The 19,889-nt window shown below is 43.5% G+C and overlaps 1 protein-coding gene across 3 annotated transcripts in view; it reads right to left on the bottom strand.

Annotated features, from left to right (window-relative positions):
• CRACR2B (calcium release activated channel regulator 2B) overlaps positions 1 to 19,889 on the bottom strand; it is a 68,890-nt gene that overhangs the window by 25,576 nt on the left and 23,425 nt on the right. For 2 of the 3 annotated variants that reach the window (XM_033928062.1, XM_033928063.1), the window contains 4 exons: positions 16,560 to 16,587; positions 16,430 to 16,451; positions 11,285 to 11,541; positions 9,460 to 9,571 (listed from right to left, as the gene is read on the bottom strand). In XM_033928062.1, coding sequence (XP_033783953.1) covers positions 9,460 to 9,571; positions 11,285 to 11,500 — 328 coding nt within the window. In that variant the 5' untranslated portion in view covers positions 11,501 to 11,541; positions 16,430 to 16,451; positions 16,560 to 16,587. Of the gene's footprint in view, positions 1 to 9,459; positions 9,572 to 11,284; positions 11,542 to 16,429; positions 16,452 to 16,559; positions 16,588 to 16,954; positions 17,013 to 19,889 lie in introns of those variants that run through there. The other variant, XM_033928064.1, reaches the window with a different exon arrangement.

Below are 19,889 nucleotides of genomic sequence, written 5' to 3'. Positions count from 1 at the left end.
CGTTCACTATCCCCGCTGGCGACTGGATCACAGACATCACGCGGTCGGTCACGGCGGCGCTGGCAGACAAACTGAATAAAATTCAATCAGCGGTGGATGAAATGCACGAGAAATTCGATTCACACAGTCAGCGCCTAACAGAGGTAGAGCAGCGCGTGTCCGACCAGGAGGACACGTGTGTGACGCTGACGGCCCAGGTGGAAGAACTCACACGGACGTCCCGGGAGTTGCAGGCGGCCCTAGAGGAGCAGGAGAACAGGAGCCGACGGAACAACCTGCGGCTGGTCGGGCTCCCGGAGACGGTGAGTGACCAGGATCTCTACATGATTTTCAGCAAATGGCTCCCTGAGACCTTGAATCTGTCGGGGGGAGCGGAGGCCTTCGCCTGCGAACGGGCGCACCGCATCGGAAACCGACCTCTGGAGGGGGGTAGGGCGAGGACCGCCATAGCCCGCTACTCTAACTGGAGAGAAAAAGAACTCATACTCCGGGCCTTCCGAAAGGCGGGCACCTTGGATTACAACGGATCCCGAGTGCTCATATTCAATGATTACTCTGTGCGGGTGGCGGCCCAACGCAAGCTTATGGCGCCCTCCTGCACTGACCTCCACAACAGGGGAGTTAAGTTCGCGCTGGTCTATCCGGCGAAGCTCCGAGTCTGGCATGAGGGCAAAACTTTCACCTTTAACAGTGGAGAGGAGGCCAGGGCGTTTCTGGCAACTTTACCTGCCTAATGTTACCCTAAACCGGAAGTGGCTGCTTTGCGGCTCACCTGCTGATGCGGCTCAGTACTCCTGGGAGCTGTGTTGGAGTCCTTTTGAATTTATCCCCTGCGCGTTCAGCGGAACCGAGTGACCAAGCCGCTATTGCGGTGGTGGAGCTTCTTTCCTCGACTTGGATATGATTCCTGAATCCGGGCGGCTGGAGTGACCTGAGTGATACGCGCTTGGCATTGAAGGGCAGCGGAGCTTACGCCTTTCCAGTGGACTCCTGTATCTCCGCCGGCTACCCTAACCCTTGACTGACTCTCCTTGATCTTGGTGCGGGCCGTCCTGGCTGGAGGGGATTCCTTTCAAAGGGGCATGCGGCAGCTCTGGAGCACTTTCTTGGACTACTTGGTATCACCTATTCACTGTTCACTGTTTGTGTTTAACTTCCTGTTTTTGCATTAAATGCGGGGACTATATGTTAGGGGTATTGTTCAGTGGGTGGGGGGGGGGAGGGCTTCGGGCAGGTTGGGGGAACTGTATGGGTTTGTATGCTGATGGGATGGGATCAGCCTGGGGGGCAAGACTGGGGGGGGGAGGGTGGAGGGAGAGGTCAGGGGGGGGGAGTGAATGGGAGCGTGTGGTTGTGTACGGGATGAGTGAGCAGGGGGGAAGGGTGGGGGTCTGGGGGGTGGATCTGGAGGGCACAGAGATACCAGGGACAGCGAAGCTTAGCTGGGAGGCTTCGCCTGGGCCCACTTATTCTTTTTGTATTGGACGAATGCGTATTTGGCTGGTGGAAAATGGATGAGTTCACACTCTCTGGGAGGGGTGTTTCCTTCTGGATTACTGTGCTGCATAGAGCTACTCTCTCACTGTTATGGCTGATTTACGAGTTGTAACCTTTAATGTCGATGGCATCAGGTCCCCGGTAAAGAGATCCCGTATTCTTACCAGCTTGCGACATTTGAATGCGGAAGTAGCGTTCCTGCAAGAAACCCACCTCACTCAGATCGAACACTCTAAGTTGCGAAGAAATTGGGTTGGGGATGTTTATTCCTCCTCCTCCGGGGGCAGGAAACGTGGGGTGGCGATACTGTTGCACAAGAGACTACCTTTTACCTTGCATAAACAATTGACTGATCGGGAGGGGAGATATGTACTTGTGCTGGGGGAACTTTGGGGATTAAAACTGTTACTCTGTAATTTGTACGCCCCCAACTCTTACTGTCATAAATTTTTCTCCTCTGTTCTCTCCCTAATTTCGGCTTACCCGGATTATCAGGTGGTTCTGGGGGGGGACATGAATATCACTGCAGACCCGGGGGTGGATTGCAGACCTCCCAGGAGCAGTCTGAGAGATCATGATAATAAGGGGGTGGGCTTCCTGATGCAGCATTTAGGTCTGGTGGATGTATGGCGGACACTACACCCATATGACTCGGAGTTTACTTTCTACTCTCATGTACATAAGGTCTATGCCCGCTTGGATTATATACTACTAGACCAACGGCTGTTCTCTAGGGCTACTAGATCGGAGATAGTGGATTCCACGATCTCGGACCATGCTACTGTGGACCTCACACTGACACTGGCAGCTGGCAGGAAGGCCTCCTCTTGGAAAATGGCATTACACCTGTACCAAGACCGGGAATTCCGGACGTATCTACGGGCACGATGGGCGGATTACCAGGCTACAAATGACACCCCGGATATTGGACCAATATCTTACTGGTATGCTTCCAAGGCAGTCCTGAGGGGGCATGTGATCGCATACACTGCGGCTAAACGCAAAGCCCGGGGCGCTGAGCTTCTTTCGCTCACGAGACAACTGCATGGTTTTCGCAGGGCCCATATCTCCTCTCTCTCGGATAAGGAGCGACAGGAATACAGGACTATTCGAGACCGTATTGAGACTCTGCTTCATCAAAGAGCGGAGCAGACCCTTGCGTTCCAACGGTATAACCTGCATAGATGGGGAGGGAAGACGGGGAGACTTTTGGCGAACCTAGTGAGACCTTATAAGAAACGTCAAATCATTACGGCGATCCGCGATGCTGGGGGCACTCGACATGACGGGGAGAGACAAATTGCGGAGCAATTTGTTAAGTACTATGAAACCCTATACGGTAAGAGACCGCTAGATGAGATGGCCCTTCAGGATTTTTTCAGGGGGTTATCCCTACCTCGCCTGGAGGAGGATCAGGCTGCATCCTTGAGCCTGCCGATCACCGAGGCTGAACTCCGTGCCACTATTCGGTCCCTTAAATTGGCAAAGGCGCCTGGCCCGGATGGGTTTGGGCCCGAATACTACCGCATTCTAGAAGATCTGGTGGCGAAGCCCCTGAGTGCAATGTATAACGAAGTGGCAGCATCAGGGGGCTCCTTTCCGGATAACATGGCTCACATAGTTCTACTCCCTAAGCCGGGCAAGAACCCGGATCTGGTGGGGTCGTTCCGCCCAATCTCCCTACTAGATCAGGATATTAAGCTTCTGGCTGCGACTTTGGCGAGACGTTTGAATGGCCTTCTTCCCGATCTCATTCACCCAGATCAGGTTGGGTTTGTGCCGGGTCGATACGCCTCTATGAACTTAATGAAGGTCTTGGGAGCGATTCATGACAGAGTAGGCGGGGGGGGTCAAGAGGCGGTGGCGGGACTGGATATGGAGAAAGCATTCGATAGCATCTCTTGGGATTATCTCTTTTGGGTCTTACGTCGGGGCGGATTTCAGGGTGACTTTCTGGCCTGGGCTTCTGCCCTATATCACAACCCCAGGGCGCGCCTACTGGTCAATGGGGGTTTGACGGAAGATTTCGGTCTGCAGAGAGGAACTAGACAGGGGTGCCCGCTCTCACCGCTTCTCTTCCTCCTGGCTATTGAACCCCTGGCGGCGAAAATCCGGCAGGATATGACAATTCAGGGAGTTGTGGTACGGGGACAGGAATGCAAAATCAGCCTGTTTGCTGATGACATCTTACTCTACCTGGACCAGGTTTCCGTGCATTTGCCCAGAGCTCTGGAGGTGATCCGAGCCTTTGGAGCACTGTCGGGCTTACAAGTTAATTGTAGTAAATCGGAACTTCTGCTACTGGCTGGGGGTCGGGCGGAGACCTGGCATGCGGGGTTGCCTATCGCACCCACGACTAAACCAATGAGATACCTCGGCATATACCTCAGCACTGATCTTCCCACGCTTTACAACGCAAATATCCGCCGGCCCCTTGAGGCCATCGCAAAACTGTGCCAAGCTTGGCAGGACCTGCCGCTGGGGATTCTGGGTCGGGTGGCCTTAGTGAAAATGAGTCTGGTACCGAAGCTCTTGTATCCCTTGCAGGCCATGCCACTTTGGCTCACCAGGAGGGACGAACTTGTCTTTAAATCTACTATCTCTCGATTTATTTGGAGGTCTCGCACTCCTCGGATAGCGATGTCCAAGCTTATCTTGGATAAATCACTGGGGGGACTTAATGTCCCGGATATTCGGCTTTATAATGTTGCCTCCCTCCTCCGTTGGATTCACGAAGGCTATAGTGAGTGCCCCCGCTACTCCCCTCGAGGATGGTTGGCGAGCTGGAGTGCCCCCTTTCAATTTATGAACCTCATACATCGACATGATGATCCTGGGAGGCGCTATACGGTTTGTTCTCGTTTTCTGCGCCCGTTCAGACTGGCTTGGCGTTGGTGGAGGCGACGACAGCAACTACCACCGGACATATCCCCTTTTGTGCGCCTGGAGGGCAACCCCAGGTTCCCACCAGGCAGGGGACGATCTGTATTTCAGCATTGGTCGGCCCGGGGTTGTAGGTTGATGGAAAACGTACTTGACCTGTCTCCGTCTGGATTTCCCTCTTTCCAGCAGGTCCGGGACGCGTGGGGCCTTCCCTCGAGCTATATGTTTTCTTATTTTCAGGTTCGTCACTACTGGGAGACGGAACGTAGGGGAGTGGTGGGGGCCTGGGTCAGGGGCCCTCTGGATATCTTGTTCTCGGCCACCCAGCCCGTGCTAAACTCCCTGGCGCGCTGGTATCGCGTCCTTAAGTTGTCTCTTGCCCCGTCGGTACTTACACCGGTGCGTACATCCTGGGAACGAGACCTGGGGCAGGATATTTCTGAATCACAGTTCACTGCATGCTTTACAACACTATATTCCCACACTAAATCAGCAGATTTCCAGGAACTCCAATATAAGATCCTTCATAGGGCATACTTTACGGCGCAGAGGGGAGCGCGAATGGGAATATGGGAGAGTGGTCTTTGTATTAAATGCAAGAGCAGTGCCGGAACATATATACATTCCTTTTTGGAGTGCCCACGCCTGGATGTGTGGAGGGAAGCCCTCCCCTTGTTGGAACTAGTGGTGCAGCGCACTGTGGAATGGGACTATGGGTTCATTCTCCTGGGTCTGCAGACGTCCCTCCAGGACCAGGGTTTCACCACACCCCAATGCAGGTTTCTCTATAATGCTATTTTAGTAGTAAAGAAACTGATCTTGACATACTGGATGTCTGAGGAGCCCCCTCCGCTGCCGCATTGGCGGTGCCGGCTTCGAGAGGTAGCTATGTTTGAAATTCGATCCCAAGCGAGAACAACGAGCGTGCTTAAGCAACATTACGCTGGATTATGGGCGAGACTGCGGGACCTGGTGCCGTCGACCGCACGAGAGGGGGACCAGGGGCTTTCTTAGCAGGGAACTGATTTTCCGTTTCTTGGCCGGCCCTCGGGGGTTTGCCTCCTTTAACTGACTCTATATAGCCTTCTTTTTCTTTCTCTTTTTATACTTTAGTGCCCTGGGATGGGGGGGAGGGGAGGGGGGGAGGGAGCTTCCTGGGATATGAGTGACTGGTTTGTATGAATGGATGATGATGAGTGCGCTTGATGATCTGAGTGTTGTGTGGGTTTTTTGGGGGTTCTTTTTTTGGAAAAAGGCGGGAGAACACTGCTCCAGACGGGTGACATTCCTTTTCAAATGTTCCTCTCAGCTTACGCCCGCCATGCTCTTTTTGTCTTGCTCTGTTTTTGTCTCTCACATGCATGGGGGGGTACCCTGGGGGACGTATTGCTATTGTTGATGCCTGTTCTGAGTGTTGGACTGTTATTTGTCTTTTCAAATGGTTACTGCTGCGCCCTGCTGGGCGGTGTATTCTCTCTCGCTGTCAATAAACACATGTTTAAAAAAAAAAAAAAATCGTGAATAGATCTCAAAGTTCGTGTTAGTGAATAGGGAATTGTCAGAGAGTATAGATAATTAGATTGTTGAAGGTTGAGAACACGGTACACATCAGAGCACCCAGTCTGGAATCACATATGAAAATGAGCAACAATTTGCACTCATGTGAGGGACTCGGAAACAGAAAAGCAGCGTGAATCATTCAAATCTCCAGATCTCCTGCTATTCTCTCTACCTTTGAATTTGCATACTGTGTGCTCTTAGTAAACAGGACAGAGCAGTACTGGCCAAAACACGCTGATCTCGCCCTAAACTGAACCATTATGCCCTAGCTTTTTGCTAGATAGAAGAAGTAACCTCATTCACGCACCTTTGTCATCTCTGGCTGAAAGCAGCTGCATTTACCTGGAACTCCTTTCAACTTTTACCTTCCTCTGAAGAATGAAACCGACTGGAGAAGCTAAGCATTAGTATTTACCTTGCTCACAGCCTATCCCTGTTACCACAACAAAGTGTGGGGTTCCAGAGGCACAGAGCCAGGAGAGAACAGGACTGGGAAAGCCCAACCTGTAGCATAACCTACTTAGCCACACAAGTAACACTTATTATTATTTTTGGTGCATTATGATTTGATCTGTGCTGTTATTTGAGGCTTAAGGAGTAGTCTTTTTAAAGCTGACTTAGATTCTTTTGAAATGGAAATGCTGTCACATACAACCTGTAAATGACCAGACCCACAGGAACAAACGTGCTGTAGGAGTTAATGTATTTAAAAATTGTTGCCATATCATAAGAAACATTTGTCCCTTCCAAGAGTCCCATTCAGATATTGACATACTCTCCATAATTAAACGATTTAGCATATTAGAATGCCAATGACTATAAGTTGGACGTATAGACTTTATCCAAAGTGATATGATAACTTTCAAACCTGAAAGTATGACTCGTTTTAAAAAACTTTTAAATCTATTTGGATTCAGATGTTGTATATCAAATAGCCAAAATAAACTATAACTATTACAATGCCATTTTGTGTTCCACATTCTACCAACTCTATTAAAAACTACATACCAAAATTGGTGTATCCAAGGACAAATCCAAAACATATGAGATAAATTGGCCTTAGCATAACAACATTTGGGACAAGAACCTTCAGAGATAAGTGTTGCACAATAAGCACGCTATGACGCTAAATATACACGACAAATAAATTTATAACCCATTTCAGAAAATGAAATATCAGGTAATAATTTAAATAACAATTTAAAAATATATGTATATTAGAACCATGTCTGCAATACTTTTTCATAATCTAAAGATGACGAATAATCTAGAAGAGAGTGTCTAAAATATCTCAATGGTACTTTCATTTGAGCTTCCAACCAAAATATTTCTGATGAAAGTTCATACACTTTTAGAAGCAATGTTGATGTTGTCAAAGATTTCACATAATATCTAAGTTGCATATAAGAAAAAACATCTAAAGTATTCCAATTATAGATATTACGTAATTTAGAAAGGACTGGTAAAGTACCATCTTCATTTAATATCTGATATAAATAACAAATCTATCTGATGTCATACCAGGGAGAAATAAACCATTTCCACAAATACGTAATAGAGGAGTGGAGCGATAGTCTAGACCCATCTGAATACAAATGTGTTTCCAAGTATCTAAAAGACAGCAATCTTTACTTTAGGCATATGGAGGAGATAACTAAAATGAAAGGGCTTCCAAAACTGTAGTTCTACTGGAGTCCATGTCTATATACGAGGGTTGATTGGAAAGTAATGAGCCTGTTTTTTTATTCAGAATCAGAAGACTCCACAGGATCTGAACATTTTTCTTTTTCAAAGTAGTGTCCTTCAAATTCATTACATTTTTTTGCAGCATTTCAAAATCATTTCAAAGAGGTGCAGTAGACTGTTTTGCAACATCACTTTTAGCACTGTGGTTGTGGCATTTTTCATTTCATCATCTGGTGAGAACTTTCTGCACAGTTGTTTTTTCAGGGTTGGAAATGCCCAAAAATCACAGAGCGCTATATGGAAGGCTATATGGAGGGTGTTCCAGTTAGTGCTGCCAATGCAACAGCAGCAACATGCAGCCGGGTATTGCTGTGGAGCAAAAACCACTGTTTTTTTCAGCAAATGTGCCTTCTGTCATTTTGCAACATCTCTGTAGTTTTGACAATGTTGACATCTGTAACTGCGGTTGGATGGCCTCCCAGAATGTGCTTCATCAGTCACTTGCGTGTTACCCTCTCTGAAGAGCTTCCACCACTGGAATACTGCAACGTGGCTAATTGTTTCACCACTGTATGCTTACTGTAACATTTCAAGAGTTTAATTACTGCTCTTTCCAAGTTTAATAGAAAATTCGATCACACACCTCTGGCATACTCTCAGACACATCTTCCTCATCTGGCATGACGAAATGTACCACCAATATACTTTGAGATCTTCTCAGGGAACATTATGGTTTTGCCCTCCCCCAAGTTGAGGCTGGATATTCTGTGGGCCGCACACAATTTTCTTGTTCCCTCGCTGTACAAAGAGATCATTTGAAAAATTTAAGATGGGGGTCAAAACCTGGCTGTTTCATTGTGCATTTCTAATTTAATCTAGTCATTTATGTCCTCGGTGCCTGGGCAGTCCATATCCCATCTTTCTTGCTGGTTCACAGATGTATGTTCATTATTCAAGGTTGCTAATATCCCCATTCCCCCAAATGGAGAGTGCTGCATACGCCTTTCAGCGCTACAGAAGTGTTAAATACGAGTGTATGATGGCTCTGATGAGCTGAGATTGTCCAGAATTTTGAGATAGTGAGTTGGCCCCAGCATTAAATATCCAGGATAGCTGCAGACCACAGGATGTAGCCGGGCTGCCTCCCACAGTCTAAAAATCAGGCCCAATTAAAAAGACTTGTACAATGACCAGTAGCTGGTATGCATATGTCTGCTGACTGCTGATTTTCAGTGACATTAAATAGGGAAGTTATCAGCGTGGGGCTACCATTAAGACAAGTTATTTTAGTACAGGTCTCATTTTATGCAATCAGACCTGATTTAGAATTCTTGAACTCAGCCATGATAGAAAAGAAGGGGTATTGTTTGTTGGTAAATTTGGTGAAAAAAAATCCAGCTTTTGTCTAGCAAAATAGTTTCTGTTCAGAAGAGCTCTCACACCACGCTTCGGTCCATGTCAAGCACCCTAGCTCCTCTTATGCAATAAGATATAGCTACTAATAACCTGAGTTAACAGTAAAATAACACTCCTTAACAGTAGCCCACTTTGATCACTACCCCAGAGATAAGTTGGAGCATGGGTGATAACACCTAACTATATAGGTAGCAGTGATAATATTCAGTTGCTATTTGTCTAGATTAGCAATTGACCTTATCTTGCTTAAAGCCTAAAAATGGTTTATAAAATATACTGTATACATTGACACAAAGAAAACCCAGCTTGGCTATGATTTGGTTATCTCACCTGCATCGGGGGTAGAAAAACAGTGACAGTGCTACAGTACATCAGTGTGGCACAATCAATTCTGCTTCCCACTGCCGTCGTACTTACCTAAGCCCATGCTGAACTCCACCGGCGTCAGATAGCCATTGTTGCTTTGGTCTAGGCTGTCAAAGACGGATTCAAGCTGCTCAGATGTAAGTGGAAGCTCATGTTGTAACCGCTGAAGAAGAGAGAAGAAAGTCAAGGAGGGAAGAAGAATCTGGCCATACTCTTGTAAGAAAAAGTCATTGCAGGGGTGCAGCAGGTGGACTAGTGTTTGAGGGCCCCCAGGGTAGATTGGGGGACTACCCATTACTCTGCTTGATTGTTTGGCTCCCCCAAATAAAAAGAAGTTCTGCTGCCTCTAAGTTAAACTTCCAGAAAGGGGGGAGGTAAGAGGGCAGACAGTGGAAGGAAAGGAAAGTGAAGAGAAGATGAGGAACGCAGAAACCAGAGATGACAAAAGGAAGGAAAAATATATATTTTGTTGCTTTAGAATAAAGTAGAATTGTAGCTGTATTGATAAATGTTTATAAATAGAAAATGGAAATAAGGCAATTTTTTAATGCACTAATTTTAATCCATTCTTGTACTAACTTTCAGAGACCAAAATCTTCTTCCTCAGGTCAGGACAGGATACTGTAAGAGCAGTATACTGTACTGATCCTGAAGGAGGTTTTGGCCTCTGAAAGCTAATTGAAAAATACATGTATATTAGTCCAATAAAATTGTATTTTCTTATTTTCCATCTTTTGTTTTATTTCTATTTGTTAATTTGTAAATTGGTGATTATTTGTCATTTTTTCCACAGTTGCATCTTCTGTCTTTATACAGTAAAACCTTGGTTTGCAAGTGTTTTGCAAGACAAGCAAAACATTTGATTAAATTTTAACTTGATATACAAGCAATGTCTTGCAATACGAGTATGTACAGTATACAGTACACACATCACAACTGAGCTGATGGTTCTCTATCTTGCAGCATCAAAGTCTTGCAATGAATACATACAGTATACACGCGTCACATCATCACAACTGAGCCCATCCCTAGTACCTGGCCAAAACCCAAGGAGTAGCAACATTCCATGCTACCGATCCAGGGCAAGCAGTGGTGGACACTTGGAATGTGCTTCCAGAGGACGTTATAGGGCAGAATACAGTACTGGGATTTAAGAGAGGATTGGACATTTTCCTGCTGGAAAAGGGAATAGAAGGGTATAAATAGAGGATTACTGCTCAGGTCCTGGACCTGTTGGGCCGCCGCATGAGTGGACTGCTGGGCAAGATGGACCTCAGGTCTGACCCAGCAGAGGCATTGCTTATGTTCTTATGTTCCCCCATGTCTTCATAACAGGACTATAGACTTTTCCTCCAGGAATTTGTCCAAACCTTTCTTAAAACCAGCTACGCTTTGGTCTGCTTTCATTAGGTACCTAACCTAATGACCCAACCGTTAGGCAAAACTAGGCAATCACCTAGGGCATCAGCATTAAGGAAGGCAGCAAAGAACAGCTGTAAAGCAATAGTCTTGAGCCATCAGCCCATTTACCCAGGGAAATAGCTTTTGGAAACTGCCCTCATTCAGTATATATTCTATAAGAATTGATATTTATTACTACTACTATTTATCATTTCTATAGCACTGAAAGGCATATGCAGTGCTGTACATTTAACATGTGATAGACAGTCCCCACCCAGAAGAGTTTTACAGGATTGCTTTGCGAAGCGTAGCATTGAGGTGATCATGATTATTGAGTTTATCAAAATCTCAGGAGCATGCCGAGCCGCCTTGAAGTTAACTGTGTGAGGGGGGAGGGGGGAGGAGGGATAAAATACGTTTGCACCAGCCCTGGTTAGGAAAATGGGAATTTCCAAAAGAAAAGCAGACTACTTACCTGCATGTCTTGTTTAGTGATGAATCCTTTCTCTTCCTTGTCACACAGCTGGAAGAGCTCTTGGGCCTTCTCCAGTGTCTCCTCTTTTGCATCTCCAACATTTTCCTCCAGACGCAGCAGGGAAGTGGTGGTAGTGGCCATCTCAGTGACTGCAGGACTTTCTAACTGCTCCTTATCATGGGCCTTCCCCATCAGGGCTGCCCTCCATTCTTCCATTCAGACTGCCAAATATCCAACACCTGGGCCAAGCACACACCCTGTAAGTAGAACCACCTTTAGTCACGCATACACATATACTGTATTTCTATTTACTATGACTTGGCAACAACACATCTACCCTATAAGTCAGGGGGAGATCCTAAGAAATTTCCAGTACAGTCAAGATTGATATGTCAGGTCTTTATAACATGCGACTCAGACATTTTTGAATACTGTGGAATATGCTTGAATTCAGGCAAAAATGTAGTTAATGGAAATTTAATTTTCTAAAACATGTTAGTCATAAAACCCACATGGTACTATAAGAAAACTAAACCAAAGACTTCTGAAAAATCTGAAATTCAGGAAAGGAAATTTTATTTTTTTTACATAAGAAATCAATTGCTGATGAAATAAAGGTTTTCATATCCTGCTGTCCAGCTAAATTATTCCTTATCTGTGCAGAAAATCCATGATTACTTAGAGAAATGTACAATGGCAGTGGTAAGCTTCTTTTAGCCTCTGCTGTTATCCCTGGATATTCAATGCCAGGCCACGTCTAAGTACCAACAGTGAATATCCAGATTTATGTGGCCAACGCTCTCTTAAGTGGTTGTGTTGCATAGTCTACACTTAACCACCAAGTGACGCTGCATAAAGATAGGATTAAATTGTGTAAGTGCTGACTCCACCCCTGGACCCACAACAAAATAGCCAGCTTTTAGTTTAGTCGTCTGTAGTGATATACTTAATGCTATTGAATAGCACATAAAAATCCATTGGCACATCAGACACGTGACAAATTCCCCAGACACGATTATACAGAAAAAATTAAGATATTTGCAAGTGACTGCAATTATGCTAAAAGCTAGACCAACAGCAATGATTAAATTTGAGGGAAATACCTTGCTCTTTCTTCTTGATCTCAACAAACACACTACTTGCTTAAGGAAACAACTATTGGTGTTTCGACCTCAAGAGCATGGGAGCTAGATTGGGTATTTTTCACCCTGCACATATGAGAATCAACTATCAAAATCAAAGGATTTTACAAATCCAGTAACCCTAGCAAATTTCAATGAAGAAAAGATGCCAACTCCAATTAACTCGGTCTAAAAGGGAAGTATCTAACAATCGCTGGCTTTCACTAAATGGTGTTAAAGCATTTTACCGTGGGTTGGCGAGGTATATGCTCCGATTCTCATAGTAATTCAATGAGTGTCAGAGCATTTACCTCACTTGCCTGCGGTAAAATGCTCTAACATCGCTTAGTAAATGGAACCCAGTATAACTTTCTGATATTTATTTGAGATATCAGTTTACTTGAATATCATTAATATCAAATATTAATTGCTAGGATCTCCAGTTATTTATTTGGATATTTTTAACACCATTAATATAGTGTCTCTTTCATTGACTAATAATGTTATTGTTATAAGGCTACAGTCAAAATATTAGAATTATTGTATTACAAGAAGGTGTATTGGAAGGTCATAGAATTGTATTCACGAAATGGTTGTGTTGAGGTTTTCTGAGCTGTTATCTTACCTTTCTAAGTAAACCAATATGTTGACACATGCAATTATAATTTTGCATATATTGTATCATTACCAATGTGTAATTCACTGTTATCTTATCTTTGTCAGTAGGGTATAACAAAGCTGATATATCATAATTTGACGAACAACCATTCAATGGATATTCTCTCTCTATATTAAAATATGTCTATTAATATAGTCTCACTTAATGTCAAGAGTTTGAACAACCAAATTAAGTGTAACAAAGTATTAAAATATTTATCAAATTTATCACCTGACATAATACTAATGCAGGAAATACACATACATAACGCTGAGTCATCTAAATTAAAATAGCTACGGTCACTGCCTCCAATTTTCTCTAAATCCAAGAAAAATGGGGCAGCTATAGATCAGATATTAAAATGTTAGCCAGCTCCCATGATATGCAAAGTAGATGGAAATTAATTGTCATATTAATTAACATATATTCACCTAACCTTGACACTCACTACTAGACAGACTTTTGTGTTTCTTTTCTGGATGAGGGGAAATGCATTAGGTGACCAGAGAAAACCATATGACTCAATGTCAGACCTCCATTCTGGACAGTTTAGAGGCATGATTTCAGTCTTGCTGCCATTTAATTTATAACCTTCAATGATGTATGGTATAGAGTGTGGGATGGCATATCAGCATAGGCTGATAGTTTTGTTGAAAATGAGTCAGTATTGAAATCTTTACTGTTTGGTTCATTTCTTAGTGCTGTAGCTAATAGGCAAGAGCAGGGCAGGTAATGTGGACATATCAAGAGTTCGGGTCCTGCCACTCTCTCCTTCCCCTCGCAGCTTGTCAGCATCAGACTTTCTCTCTCTAATTCAAGTTCAATTTATTTGATATATCGCAAATATAAAATCTAAGTAAATCTAAGCGGTTTAATATAAACTATGATAAAATGAATAAAAATGAAAACAAACGCAAAAATATTTAAAAGATGAAGATGGGGAAAATTAGACAAACAGTCAAATGGTTATGGAAACATGAGGAAAGGAAGAAATCAGTAGGTTACAATAAAAGAAAAAGGATTGGGGAAAGGGAAGGAATGAACAATGTGGTGGGGAATAGTTGATGAAAATTAAGAACAGAAAGCCAAAGAGAAATAATATGCCTTTAATTGCAACTTGAAAGTTGTAAATGATTTCTCAGAACGGAGATAGTGAGGCAAAGAGGTCCAGAAAGTTGGAGCCATGACAGAGAAAGAAGAGTTCCTGTGAAAGTCAAGGAAAAACTGTCAAAATAAAGGAACAATCTATATCTGTTGTTGTGCGGAGCGTAGGGGTCTTTGTGGTGAGTGTGGAACCCAAAAACTGTGTAAAAAGGAGGGGAGACCGGTTGATAGAATCTGATGAGAAAAAATGTGTATTTGAAAGGCTCTGATTTTAGAAGAGATGTGACGTAATCAAACTTAGAACGGTGGTGGAATAATTTTACTGCGGTATTCTGAACTAATTGTAATCGGTGTAGTTGACATTTCGGGAGTCCAACTCTCTCTCTCTCCATTCAAGTCATTTTTCTCCATCCCAGTCCCTTTCTTCCCTCAGCCAATCTACATCATACTCTTTCCTCCCAACTCCTCTTGTATAGGCTCCACTCCCTAAAACATTTTAGTCTGTTCTGCTTCCAGTTTTCCCTTGACCCAGCCTTTTATTTCCCTAGCCAGCTGCTGTTCAATGCAGCTTTGGCTCACCCATCCCTTGACTGATTCCCACTTCTTACTCTTCTCTCTTCTCTTCTTCCTTTTGTTTGCAGATTTAACTCATCTTTAATATGTGACTCCCTGTTGATCACAGGCTTGGATCATTCCCCTGCTTTGCTCTCCCTGGATCTCGGCACAGTCTTGTTTTCTGGGACTGGCTTCCCCTGGCTCTCACAAATTCCAGGCTAATGGCCACCTTCTGCCTGCAGAGTCCACATCAGATTCTTTGCCAAATGCTCGCCCTGAGCTCTACAAGTCCAGCAAGGATCCCAGTTTGAAACCACAAAGATGAAATACTGAGCAGGAGAACGTGTTCGAGCAGTCCAGAGCATAGGAGAAAGCACTCATACTAAAGCACTGGACTGTCTGCAGGATATTACTCCAGTGGCTAAGGAACAAGCATGCAGCTCAAGGGGCCGAGCTGAAACCTGGGATGTGGTTGCAGAGTTTTACCAAGGACAAAGAGGGACGCAAGGATGCAGCAATTAAACCAGGAGAAATCCAGGGAGCCAAACCAGGAAACAAAGAGTTTATGAAACAGCATGTCTAGGGTTACCAGACTAGTCAATTTGACTATTAAATTGGCTCTAACCTGAAAAGAAATATTGTAAGGGTTGTTTTGAAGGGCATTTATAACTTCTTTGGCTGATAATATTGTTGTTATGAAAAAGGGGAGAGTTTTACCTTTAAACTGAGTCCTTTTTAGGCTGAAGTTTTCAGAAGAAATGGAGGAAATATTAGGGAAGGAGTTCATAAATTGAAGTATTCCTTTAAAAGTTAATTTCTGATACTTTTTCTGTGAATTAATCTACTACTACTACTACTACTACTATTTATTATTTCTACAGCGCTGACAGGTGTATGCAACGCTGTACATTTTAACATACAATAGACAGTCCCTGCTTAGAAGAGCTTACAATCTAATTTAGACAGGACATTTCAAGGTTGGGGAGATTATAGTGGGTGTAGGTATCTGACAGCAGTGAGTGGAGTTAAGAGTTGAAGGTAGTTTCAAAAAAGTTGGCCTTTAGCTTGCCAGGGACGGAGCACGACGTATTGATTCAGGAAACCTGTTCCAGGCATACGGTGCCGCAAGAAGGAAGGGATGGAGTCTGGAGTTGGCAGTGGAAGAGAAGGGTACAGATAAGAGGGGCTTGCCCAATGAGCAGGGGAGCATAGGGGGAGATAAGTGAGGAAAAATATCGGGGGGGCTTCAGAGCAAATGCACTTGTAAGACAGCAAGAGGAGTTTAAACTGTATTCAAAAATGAACAGGGAGCCAATGAAGCGACTTGAGGAGAGGGGTAATGTGAGAATAGCGGCTCTCACGGAACATGAGTCACGCAGCAGAATTTTGAACAGATTAATGAGGCTTTCACGGACCCTTGAAGAGTACTACAGATCTGGCCTATAGAGGTCTACAGAACTGAGTGCCGGTGTTCCAGTGTTGTATTAGAGAACTAGAAATTCATTCGGTTTAATATATATTTGAATATTTTGGGAAGATAGAGTGTTGACTTCTGTATCAAAGTAGTAGGTAAACCAGATCCTGAGATTCCTGTTTCTTCAAGTAACCACCTGAGGGCCTGAAGAAAAAGAGTTTTTTTAAATTAAGAGGTTTTTCCTGTGTGCACACAGTTGACATTAATTTTGGTTATTTATTTAAGTAACTTACCCAAAGAGTCTTTGATAGGTTCCTGCAAAGAAAAGGAAGCAAACATTAATATTAGGCAGAGCTTCAAGGAAAGATACACTAGATAAAAAATGAGAGAACAAAAAGTAAAGAAGGAAAGGGGGATACTTACCTGTAATCAGGAACTCCGTGATGATTACCTGTTGGAGAAAAGACAACACAGTATATGGAAATAAGTCATCTAAGAGGTGGGGGAAAGTAATGTAAAAAGGTTCCTAAATATTGTTAAATTTCTAGTGGGAGCTGTAGAAGATGTTTTAATGCTGTTTTCAAGGAATTTTGAACATGTTGAGTGCACTTTAATATTATGCAAAGCACTTTGGTCTAGGTTTCTTTCTGTGCAATAAATATTTAATTTATTTTGAATTGGCATTTGCAAAATTGTGTTCCTTTATCAGATGTACAGTACACTGAGACTCATACCATCCAGAGATTTTTGCAAAGTTTTTATACAACTACAGTGTGTTGGGGAGGAAGGGTACTCTGACCCAGGGTAATTCCACTTACTAAGTAGCTGCTGCAGGGGGTTTCAAGTCCATTGCTCAGATATTCCTTAGCCAACCAATACCTGCAAGGGAAGGTAGAACTAGTAGCTTAGGAGACACCAACCTTACATCCTGTTTTATCCTACGGTCAATTGGCTGGCTAAAGAGTGTCTGACCAATGGTGATCCTAAGCTACTGGTTCTGCATCATTTGCAGCTTATTGGCTGGTTCAGGAATATCTGACCAATAGGCTACAGGGGGAGGCGGGAGCAATAGCTTCAGAGTCACTGCCTTATTTCCCATTTTCCCCTGTAGTTCTACATTCGGAAGATTTCGGTTCTGATGTAGTGGGGGTACTGTAGCACCCACAGAGCTGGTGCCTATGCATGCTATTGTCTGGGGAGAATTATTAAATATGTAGCATGACAGTATTGCAATAATTTTAGTAATTAAGATGTATTGTGATAATGATTTTGATATGAAGAAAATAGCAGTATTTACATCAGATGATACCCTTAAAGGGCCGCTGGAAAAAGAAACTTCTTCAATTTCTTCATCCAGCAGGGTAAGGAGAAAGGGGGCCACCATCTTATCCCTTCTTACCCCTTCCAAGTTTGGGCTTTTCTTCTTAAAGGGCCACCGGATAGGTGGGTCTCTCCTGCTAGTGGTCTCCCACCTTTGTGTGGCCCTTCATGTGGACTGAGGAGGACTGAACACAGAACTATGCCCAAATTCACCAGAAAGAGTACCAAAATCCTAACCCCCCCCTCAATTCCATACCAGTAGCCAACAAGGTAACAGTAAGATAAGCAGTAGGGCAATTATAAAGAAGTGTTCTAGCTAATTAGGTACTGCCTGAGAGGGAGATTTCTCCAGTGCTCTGCTTAAAATTGTTTTCTCTTTTAACCACATTCCAGTTCTAAACATTATTTTTAAGTGGGTGTAGCTGCTAATAGGTTTGAGTGGTAATAGTGGTCAATTACTAGTATAAGATGAGATGGCTTCAGATCTACTACTTGACCGTAGTAGGTTTACTATTGCTTAAAACAGGTGCTACTGAGGGGGCACATAATAACTTTATACAAAATCTTGGTGCTCCAATCAGAAACCAAAATGTTCTCTAATAAAGTATGTCGACTCAAGAGTCGAGATGGTTCCAGATGTGTCAGGAAAACCCACCCGTTTATGATGTAACAATACAACAATGTATCAATGATCAATGTACAATGTGTCAAAAGTGATTATGGGTAATAGAATGGTGGAAAATCAGGAGAGAGACAAGGTAGATGTCGCAATCAACCAAAGTGGGTCTTTATTAAATAATGCAAAAGTTAAGAGGCCCAACAAGGATTCCTGTTTTGGCACAGCTAAATAGCGCCTTCCTCAGGGGACACTTACTGGTAGAGTATCGTTCCAACATGCGCTGTAGAACCAAAGCTGACAGACCAGTAAGTGTCCCCTGAGGAAGGCGCTATTTAGCCGTGCCGAAACAGGGATCTTTGCTGGGACTATTTTAACTTTTGTATTATTTAATAAAGAGCCGCTTTGGTTGATTGCAACATCTACCTTGTCTTTCTCCTGTTTGTACACTTTGTCCTAAGACAAGGAGTTCTTCTTTTTGTGCCTAATAGAAAGGTGGCACACTCCTCATTTACTCAACATAGAAGAAGGGACTGTGAAAATCTAAAACAGATCATATGTAATGATGCAGAAACCTCCCCAGAGGAAGAACATGCACCAATAGAATGTTTATATCTGGATGCTCGCTCAGTCTGTAATAAGACCCTGATTTTAAGAGATGCTTCCAGGCAGGAATAGCATGTACAACTGCAACATGGATTCCAGATGATGACTCCCTAGTATTAATCAATTTTTTGCCCACCAGGATACAAGTTGATTCATTGACCCAGAAAATTAAAGAGAGGCGGGGATTACTTTTACTTTTTAGATCATTCCTATCCTTAAGGCTAATAGATAACTGCAATGAACTGGGATTAGAGTATATGATCTGCAGCATGAAGAGCCCGGAAAGTGGAAAGGTTCTAGGTATACTCATGATTTATAGACCAATTGGTAACTGGAACATAATAGAGGATAAACAGTTTAATTTAATTTCTCACTGTACCACAACTTTTACTGATCTGATAATTCTTGGAGATCTAAATTTACATTTGGAAATACACGATGATCCCAAAGCCCAAATCTTTAAAAACTTACTGGAACAATTAAACTTTGTCACCTATCCAAGCAAGCCAACTCATAAAGGCAGACATTGTCTAGACTGCATTTCTGGGATATCTAAAGGTCTGAATTTCCCCTTGATAGATCATGTTAAATGGGAACCAGTTATCTGGTCTGATCACTACCTCTTAAACTTTTACCTAAAATTACCAGTAACATATCAACAATCACAGGAAAGGCATAGTATGATACCAACAGAGGAATTTTTGAAAGGAATTATGGATAAGTTAGAACCTATAAGCGAAGTTGTAGATACTACCTTAATCTCCTGGCAGGAACTTACAACATCAGTCCTATCAGAGATAAGATTGCCCCAACCAAAATCATAAAATTGAAACAAAAGAATAGCCCAAGGTTCTTGAAACCATTATTAGCCTTCTGACAGGCCTTGTCCTGTCTCAGAGAACCACCCAAATAGAGGACCGCCAGGGGAAGCAATATGCTAAAACCAACTGGGTTTAGGCCAGACTCGGAAGGGAGGGACCCTTTCAGCCAGGATACAGCCAGGATACAGGATTCAGCCAGAAGGAAAGGCTCTCTTCTTGGGACCAGTTTCAAAAGGGATAAAAGGACCTTGAAGAAGTATTCACCCTAAGTTTATTAGGGCCTGTCATACATGACCACCGGACCTAAAAGCCGGGAAGGGGAGTTCTTGGCAACAGGAACTCCTGAGAGTGATCCTTGGGAGGGAAGCATGCTGGCACCTGCCTAATCCC

This window comes from Geotrypetes seraphini, chromosome 19, assembly GCF_902459505.1.
Source record: "Geotrypetes seraphini chromosome 19, aGeoSer1.1, whole genome shotgun sequence".
Lineage (NCBI taxonomy): Eukaryota > Metazoa > Chordata > Amphibia > Gymnophiona > Dermophiidae > Geotrypetes > Geotrypetes seraphini.
Note: the sequence above shows the minus strand (reverse complement) of the source record. Positions and strands in the feature narration are given on the sequence as shown.